At 49.4% G+C, this 9,492-nt stretch overlaps 1 protein-coding gene across 1 annotated transcript; it reads left to right on the top strand.

Annotated features, from left to right (window-relative positions):
* Positions 1 to 8,357: 8,357 nt before the first annotated feature.
* LOC147802052 (uncharacterized) lies at positions 8,358 to 9,236 on the top strand. The gene has a single exon (XM_087154564.1). The coding sequence runs from the start codon at positions 8,358 to 8,360 to the stop codon at positions 9,234 to 9,236; it is 879 nt and encodes a 292-aa protein (XP_087010690.1).
* The last annotated feature ends 256 nt before the right edge of the window (positions 9,237 to 9,492 follow it).

The raw sequence follows: 9,492 nt of genomic DNA on the forward strand, positions 1-9,492 counted from the left end.
GGTTTTCGCAAGGGTAGATCGACTATGGATAACATTGTAGCTTTAGAATCTCGTATACGTAATGCTTTCGTCCGACGTAGCCATTTTATCTCTATCTTCTTCGATATTGAGAAGGCGTATGATCGGACATGGCGCTACGGAATTCTGAAGGCTTTGTTTGACATGGGTCTCCGTGGTCATCTCCCTGCATTTATCAAAAACTTCCTGAGTCAGAGGTACTTTCGAGTCAAATTGGTTAGTACTTTCTCTGATGTCTTCATTCAATCCGAAGGTGTTCCACAGGGTAGCGTCCTAAGTGTCACACTTTTCATCGTTCATGCCTCTCTCATCTTACACATACTACCACCAACAGTTTTTGGTTCCCTTTATGTTGACGATCTTAACGTCTCGTGCTCAGGATCTGACATGAGAGTAATAGAACGTCAACTACAACTGGCAGTGAATAAAATTATGGAATGGTGTGACCAGAACGGTCATACCCTTTCACCATCCAAAAGTTCATGCATGCATTTCTGTCGGCTACGCAGACTACATAATAATCCTACCATTTACATTAATAATACTGCTATACCCATTGTAGAGGAAACAAAATTTTTGGGAGTGATTTTCGACAGGAAGTTGACATTTGGCCCTCATATTAAACAGTTGCGAAAACGCTGTGAGAAGACTATGAACATGTTACGCGTCATTTCAAATACGCATTGGGGTGCAGATCGTATCGCATTACTACGCATATATCAGGCACTTATTCTAGCGCGTATTGATTATGCTTGTGCAGTATATGGCACTGCCTCAACTTCACACCTTAAAAGGTTGGATACAGTGCATCATACTGCCTTGCGTATATGTAGCGGCGCATTTCGTACTTCTCCAGTGGAAAGCCTGTATGCTGTGTGTCACCAATTGCCTCTAGATTTGAGACGAATGCAGCTCGGTGTAACATATTATTATCACGTAATCTCATCCTCATCACACCCTCTTAAACGGGAAACACTCCCAGTAAGTTTAGAACGAATTTATGATGCTCGACCCTCACATGTTCGCCCTCTTAATGCTCGTATGCGCTCGCTCAACCAATCATTCAATATCTGTGAATCTACTACACAATGTGTCGATCACTCGCTTATTCCACCTTGGAACGTTTCACAGTATCATTTTCATTCTGCATTCGAAGTATATAGTAAGTCTCAAGTAGCGCCTATCATTTTTCAGCAACTATACAAAGCTCATCGTCATAAATATTGTCAACATGTTCCGGTTTTCACAGATGGCTCAAAATCTCCTGGCTATGTAGGCTGTGGTATTGTAATTTCTGACGACACCTACAGTTATAAAATACCAACTATATGTTCCATATTCACCGCTGAAGCCGTTGCAATTCTGTTGGCATTAAGGCTTATTTCAACCAGTTTGAATCGGAAATACTGCGTTTATTCGGATAGCATGAGCGTATTGCGCCAACTCAAACATTTTGACAATGAAACTCATCCCATTTTGTGTTTTATACAGCATTTACTATTTAAACTTCAGAAGAATGGTTTCGATATTTTGTTTTGCTGGGTTCCAAGTCACGTTGGAATCCCAGGCAATGATTTAGCCGATACAGCAGCGCGATCTGCCACTACTGCCCTAAACTTATCTGTACCAATCTCAGATGTAAAAGTACATATTAAAAAGTATATAAAATCTTTATGGCAGCAGCAGTGGGATAACCAAGTGAGTAATAAGTTGCACGCTCATAAGTCAAATTTGGAACCCTTCCCTGTGTTGCGACTACGTAGTGCAGATGTTAAACTTACCCGTCTGCGAATCGGACACACCAGACTGACCCATCTACATCTGTTGTTTGGTGAACCACCTCCTCAATGCAACACTTGTGATGTTTTACTTTCGATTCACCATATTTTAATCATTTGCCCATGTTTTAACAGACATCGTCTTACCTTTTTTGGTAGTTCTATTTTATCTATGGGAGATTTGTTGGGTGACTCTCATCATCCAAACATTTTTGCATTTTTACGTGCTATTGGCATTTTAAACTGTATATAAGTTTTATTTTATTCATGATTTATTCACTTTTTACCATTTTACTTGTCTCACAAAACTTTACTGTGTTTTAACTTTGACATGATCTCAGCATTTTTACGCGTCGTTGGTATTTTTAACTGCATAATAAAATTTTAACACGTCTACTGTTTTATACACTTTTGTAAATATCTTATCCCCTTCGTCCACTTTGCTTACTACGTATTATACTGTACTCATGCTTTTTATCTGATTTTATTTAAATAATTAATCTTGTCTTATTCACCTGCTAGTACTGTTTTATCAGTTATAAATGTATTACAATTAAATTTGAATGCACTTAGACTTTTAAACTATTTTACCGTACTGTTTGGCGCAGCATGTCCTCGTTTGGACCTTGTGCCACTAAACCCTACATTCAATCAATCAATCAATCAACCGCCATCTTTGGCCACTGATTAGAGCGGAAGTCGAACTAAGGAGTAAAGGCGCTGATGTGTCGTTGTAGGGCAATGTAGAGTCTGATATTATGGGCTACCGCAATGCGGCAATAAAGCCGCGCACGTGCCGCAGTAGGGCCATGGAGGGTCCGCCATCTTTGGGGACGGATTAGAGCGGAAGCTCAACTGAGGAGTAAAGGCTCAGGCGTGTCTTAGTAGGGCAGGTAAGTGTCCGCCATTTTGTGGCACCGCAACTTGTCACTACAGCCCCGCACGAGCCGCAGTTGGGCCATAGAGTGTCCACCTTCTTTGGCCACTAATTAGAGCTGAAGCCCAGCTCAGGAGTAAAGGCATTGGCGTGTCGTAGTAGATCAGTGTGGAGTCCGACATGTTTGACCATTGCAACGCGGCACTACAGCCGTGCACGTGCCGCAGAACGGCCATGGAGTGTCCGCCATCTTTTTCCACTAATTAGAGCGGAAGCCGAACTGTGGAGAATAGGGACTGGCGTGTCGTAGTAGGGCAGTGTAGTTTCTTCCATTTTGGCCACCACAACGCAGCACTACAACCGTGCACGTGCCACAGTCGGTCCGGGGAGTGTTCGCCATCTTTGGCCACGGATTAGAGCGGAAGCCCAACTGAGGAGTAAAGTCACTGGCGTGTCGTAGTCGGTCAGTGTAGAGTCCGACATGTTGGGCCACCGCAAAGCGGCACTACAGTCGTGCACGTGCCGCAGGGCGGCCATGGTGTTTCCGCCATCTTTGGCCACGGATTAGAGCGGAAGCCCAACTGAGGAGTAAAGTCACTGGCGTGTCGTAGTCGGTCAGTGTAGAGTCCGACATGTTGGGCCACCGCAAAGCGGCACTACAGTCGTGCACGTGCCGCAGGGCGGCCATGGTGTGTCCGCCATCTTTGGCCACTGATTAAAGCGGAAGCCGAACTGAGAATTAATGGCACTGGCATGTCGTAGAACGGCAGTGTAGCGTCCGACATGTTGCACCACTGCAACGCGGCGCTATAGACACACACGTGCCGCTGAAGGGCCATGGAGAGTCCGCCATCTTCGGCCAAGGATTAGAGCGGAAGCCCAACTGAAAACATAAGTCTTTGGTAGGGTCTAGTAGGGCAGTGTAGTGTTCGCCATTTTGGACCACCGCAAGGCGGCAGAACAGCCGCGCACGTGCGGCAGTAGGACCGCGGAGTGTCCGCCATCTTTGGTCACGGATTAGAGCGGAAGCTCTACTGAGGAGTAAAGGAACAGGCGTGTCGTAGAAGGTCAGTGTAGAGTCTGCCATTTTGGGGCATCGCAACACGGCACTACAGCCGTGCACGAGCCGCATATGGGCCATAGAGTGTCCGAATTCTTTGGTATCCAATTAGAGCTGATGCCCACCTGAGGAGTAAAGGCACTGGCGTGTCGTAGTAGGGCAGTGTGGAGTCCGACATGTTAGACCACCGCAACGCGGCACTACAGCCGCGCACGTGCCGCAGAACGGCCATGGAGTGTCCGCCATCTTTTTCCACTAATTAGAGCGTAAGCCGAACTGAGGAGAAAAGGCACTGGCGTGTCGTAGTAGGGCAGTGTAGTTTCCTCCATTTTGTTCTCCACAACGCAGCACTACAACCGTGCACGTGCCACAGTAGGTCCGGAGAGTGTTCGCCATCTTTGGCCACGGATTAGAGAGGAAGCACAACTGAGGAGTAAAGGCACTGGTGTGTCGTAGTCGGGCAGTGTAGAGTCCGACATGTAGGGCCACCGCAAAGCGGCACTACAGCCGCAATCGTGCCGCAGAGCGGCCATGGAGTGTCCGCCATCTTTGGCCACGGATTGGAGCGGAAGCCGAACTGAGGATTAATGGCACTGGTGTGAAGTAGTAGGGCAGGGTAGTTTCCAGCAATTTCGGTCACAGCATCGCGGCACTACAGCCGAGCACGTGCCGCAGTAGGGCCAAGGATTGTCCGCCATCTTTGGCCACTGATTAGAGCGGAAGCGCAACTGAGAACTAAAGTCTTTGGTAGGGTCTAGTATGGCAGAGTAGTGTTCGGCATTTTTGGCCACCACGACGCGGCACTACAACCACGCACGTGCCACAGTAGGACCGTGGAGTGTCCGCCATCTTTGGATACGGATTCGAGCGGAAGCTAAACTGAGGAGTAAAGGCTCAGGCGTGTCGTAGTAGAGCAGGGAAGAGTCCACCATTTTGGGGCACCGCAACGCGGCACTACAGCCGCGCACGAGCCGCAGTTGGGCCATAGAGTGTCTGCCTTCTTTGGCCACGGATTAGAGCGGAAGCCCAACTGAGGAGTAAAGGCACTGGCGTGTCGTAGTAGGGTAGTGAAGAGTCCGACATTTTGGGCAACCGCAATGCGGCACTACAGCCGCGGAAGTGCCGCAGTTGGGCTATGAAGTGTCCGCCATCTTTGGCCACTGATTAGAGCGGATTCCGATCTGAGGAGTAAAGGCACTGGCGTGTAGTAGTAGGGCAGTGCAGTTTCCTGCCATTTTGGGATACCGCAACGAGGCTCTAGAGTCGCGGAAGTAACGCAGTAGGGCTATGGAGTGTCCGCCATCTTTGGCCACTGATTGGAGCGGAAGTCGATCTAAGGAGTAAAGGCGCTGACGTGTCGTTGTAGGGCAATGTAGAGTCTGATATTATGGGCTACCGCAATGCGGCACTACAGCCGCAGATGTGCCGCAGTTGGGCTATAGACTGTCTGCCTTCTTTGGCCACGGATTAGAGCGGAAGCTCTACTGAGGAGTAAAGGCACAGGCGTGTCGTAGAAGGGCAGTGTAGAGTCTGCCATTTTGGGGCATCGCAACGCGACACTACAGCCGTGCACGAGCCGCAGATGGGCCATAGAGTGTCCGCCTTCTTTGGCCTCTAATTAGAGCTGATGCCCAACTGAAAACATGAGTCTTTGGTAGGGTCTAGTAGGGCATTGTAGTGTTCGCCATTTTGGACCACTGCAAGGCGGCACAACAGCCGCGCACGTGCCACAGTAGGACCGTGGAGTGTCCGCCAATTTTGGCCACGGATTAGAGCGGAAGCTCAATTGAAGAGTAAAGGCTCTGGCGTGTCGTAGTAGGGCAGGGAAGAGTCCGCCATTTTGGGGCACCGCAACGCGGCACTACAGCCGCGCACGAGCCGCAGTTGGGCCATAGAGTGTCTGCATTCTTTGGCCACTAATTAGAGCTGATGCCCAACTGAGGAGTAAAGGCAGTGGCGTGCCGTAGTCGGGCAGTGTATAGTCCGACATGTTGGACCACCGCAACGCGGCACTACAGCCGAGCACGTGCCGCAGTAGGGCCTAAGAATGTCCGCCATCTTTGGCCACGGATTAGAGCGGAAGCCCAACTGAGGAGTAAAGGCACTGGCGTTTCGTAGTAGGGTAGTGAAGAGTCCGACATTTTGGGCAACCGCAATGCGGCAGTACAGCCGCGGAAGTGCCGCAGTTGGGCTATGGAGTGTCCGCCATCTTTGGCCACTGATGAGACCGGATGCCGATCTGAGGAGTAAAGGCACTGGCGTGTAGTAGTAGGGCAGTGTAGTTTCCTGCCATTTTGGGCCACCGCAACGCGACACTACAGCCGTGCACGTGCCGTATTAGGGCCGGGAAGTGCTTGCTATCTTTGGCCACGGATTAGAGCGGAAGCCCAACTGAGGTAAAGGCACAAGCGTGTCATAGAAGGGCAGTGTAGAGTCCGATATTATGGGCTACCACAACGCGGCAATAGAGCCGCGCACGTGCCGCAGTAGGGCCATGGAGGGACTGCCATCTTTGGCCACTGATTTAAGCGGAAGCAAAACTGAGAACTTAAGTCTTTGGTAGGGTCTAGTACGGCAGTGCAGTGTCCACCATTTTGGACCACCGCAAGGGGACACTACAGCATCGCACGTGCCGCAGTAGGAGCGTGAAATGTCCGCCCTCTTTAGCCACGGATTAGAGCGGAAGCTCAACTGAGGAGTAAAGTCTCAGGCGTGTCGTAGTAGGGCAGGGAAGAGTCCGCCATTTTGGGTCACCGGAAGCGGTAATACAGCCGCCGACGTGCCGCAGTTGGGCTATAGACTGTCTGCCTTCTTCGGCGGCCACTGATTAGAGCGAAATCCGAACTGAGGAGTAAAGGCACTGGCGTGTCGTAGTAGGGCAGTGTAGTTTCCTCCATTTTGGCCACCGCAACGCGACACTACAACCGTGCACGTGCCGCGTTAGGGCCATAAAGTGTCCACCTTCTTTGGCCACTAATTAGAGCTGAAGCCCAGCTGAGGAGTAAAGGCTTTGGCGTGTCGTAGTCGGGCAGTGTAGAGTCCGACATGTTGGACCACCGCAACGCGGCACTACAGCCGTGCACGTGCCGCAGAACGGCCATGGAGTGTCCGCCATCTTTTTCCACTAATTAGATTGGAAGCCGAACTGAGGAGTAAAGGCACTGTCGTGTCGTAGTAGGGCAGTGTAGTTTCCTCCATTTTAGCCACCGCAACACGGCACTACCGCCACGTACGTGCCGCAGTAGGGCCGTGGAGTGTCCGCCATCTTTGGCCACGGATTAGAGCGGAAGCTCAACTGAGGAGTAAAGGCACAGGCGTGTCGTAGAAGGGCAGTGAAGAGTCTGCCATTTTGGGGCACCGCGACGCGGCACTACAGCCGCGCACGAGCAGCAGTTGGGTCATAGAGTGTCCGTCTTCTTTGGCCACTAATTAGAGCTGAAGCCCAGCTGAGGAGTAAAGGCAATGGCGTGTCGTAGTCGGGCAGTGTAGAGTCCGACATGTTGGACCACCGCAACGCGGCACTACAGCCGCGCACGAGCAGCATTTGGGCCATACAGTGTCCACCTTCTTTGGCCACTAATTAGAGCTGATGCCCTGCTGAGGAGTAAAGGCATTGGCGTGTCGTAGTAGGGCAGTGTAGAGTCCGACATGTTGGACCACCGCAACGCAGCACTACAGCCGTGCACGTTTCGCAGTAGGTCCGGGGAGTGTTCGCCATCTTTGGCCACGGATTAGAGCGGAAGCCCAACTGAGGAGTAAAGGCACTGGAGTGTCGTAGTCGGTCAGTGTAGAGTCCGACATGGTGGGCCACCGTTAAGCGGCACTACAGCCGTGCACGTGCCGTATTAGGGCCGGGGAGTGCTTGCTATCTTTGGCAACGGATTAGAGCGGAAGCCCAACTGAGGTAACGGCACAGGCGTGTCATAGAAGGGCAGTGTAGAGTCCGATATTATGGGATACCAAAACGCGGCAATAAAGCCGCGCACGTGCCGCAGTAGGGCCATGGAGGGACTGCCATCTTTGGCCACTGATTAAAGCTGAAGCCGAACTAAGGAGTAAAGGCACTCTCGTGTGTGTCGTAGTTAAGCAGTGAAGAATCTGACATTTGGGGAAACCGCAATGCGGCACTACAGCCGCGGAAGTGCCGCAGTTGGGCTATGGAGTGTCCGCCATCTTTGGCCACTGATTGGAGAGGAAGTCGAACTAAGGAGTAAAGGCGCTGACGTGTCGTTGTAGGGCAATGTAGAGTCTGATATTATGGGCTACCGCAACGCGGCACTACAGCCGCGCACGTGCCGCAGTAGGGCCATGGAGGGTCCGCCATCTTTGGCCACGGATTAGAGCGGAAGCTCAACTGAGGAGTAAAGGCTCAGGCGTGTCGTAGTGGGGCAGTGAAGAGTCCGCCATTTTTGGGCACCGCAACGCGGCACTACAGCCGCGGACGTGACGCAGTGGGGCAATAGACTGTCCGCCTTCTGTGGTAATTGATTAGAGCGAAATCCGAACTGAGGAGTAAAGGCACTGGTGTGAAGTAGTAGGGCAGTGTAGTTTCCTGCCATTTTGGTCACCGCATCGCGGTATACCGCCATGGGTCATCTCACCATATCAATTTATTGCTCCATTTATGTCGTACAATAAAACCAATGTTGCACCCTGCATTTTCCAACAACTCTTCATTGAACATCGTAACGAATATTCTGAATACATACCAATTTTTACAGACGGATCAAAATCTGCTGGATACGTTGGCTGTGGTGTCGTCATTGCTGATGAAACCTATAGCTATAAAATCCCAGCTATTTGCTCAGTCTTCACAGCTGAAGCTTTTGCTATCCTTTTGGCACTGAGACTGATTTCCACGAGGTCTACACGGAGGTATTGTATTTACTCCGATAGTATGAGCGTTTTGCGCCAGTTGGATAACATTCGCAGTGAAAATCATCCAATTTTAGATCTTATTATTCATTTGCTATGTAGTCTCCACAGAAATGGGTTTCATGTAATGTTTTGTTGGGTGCCGAGTCACGTTGGCATACCTGGAAACGACCTGGCCGATTCTTGTGCAGGTTCTGCCACTGATATCTTTCCATTATCTGTGCCTTTTACGGATGTTAAACTGCATGTTCGAAAATTTATAACATCTTTATGGCAGCAAAGGTGGGATCTCCAAACTCTCAATAAGCTACATAGTGTTAAAAACAATTTGGACCATTTGCCTGTTCTGCATCTGCGTAGTTCAGACGTTAAACTCACTCGACTGCGAATCGGTCACACCCGGTTAACGCATCTTCATTTGCTGTTCGGAGAACCTCCCCCTGAATGCAGTACCTGTAACGTTCCTCTCACAATTCATCATATTTTAATAACGTGTCCATGTTTTAATCAACATCGTTTAAAGTTATTTGGTAGTTCCATTTTGTGCATTCAAGATTTGTTGGATGACATTCACCATCCTAACATTTTTGCATTTTTACGTGTCGTTGGCATTTTTAACAGCATATAAAAGTCTTAACACATCTACTGTTTTATACACTCTTGTAAATATCTTACCACCTTTGTACATTTTACCCACTTCGTGCGTTTTATACTGTATTCATACCTTTTATCTGATTTTGATTAGATTATCTTGTCTTAATCACCCACTAGTACTATTTTATCAATTATAATTGTGTTAGAATTAAATTTTGTATGCACTTAGGTTTTTAAATGGATTCACCGTATTGTTTGGCGCAGCATGTCCTCATCTGGACCTTGCGCCA

Source organism: Parasteatoda tepidariorum, chromosome 11 (assembly GCF_982258835.1).
Source record: "Parasteatoda tepidariorum strain Cologne lab strain chromosome 11, Ptep-v5.0, whole genome shotgun sequence".
NCBI lineage: Eukaryota > Metazoa > Arthropoda > Arachnida > Araneae > Theridiidae > Parasteatoda > Parasteatoda tepidariorum.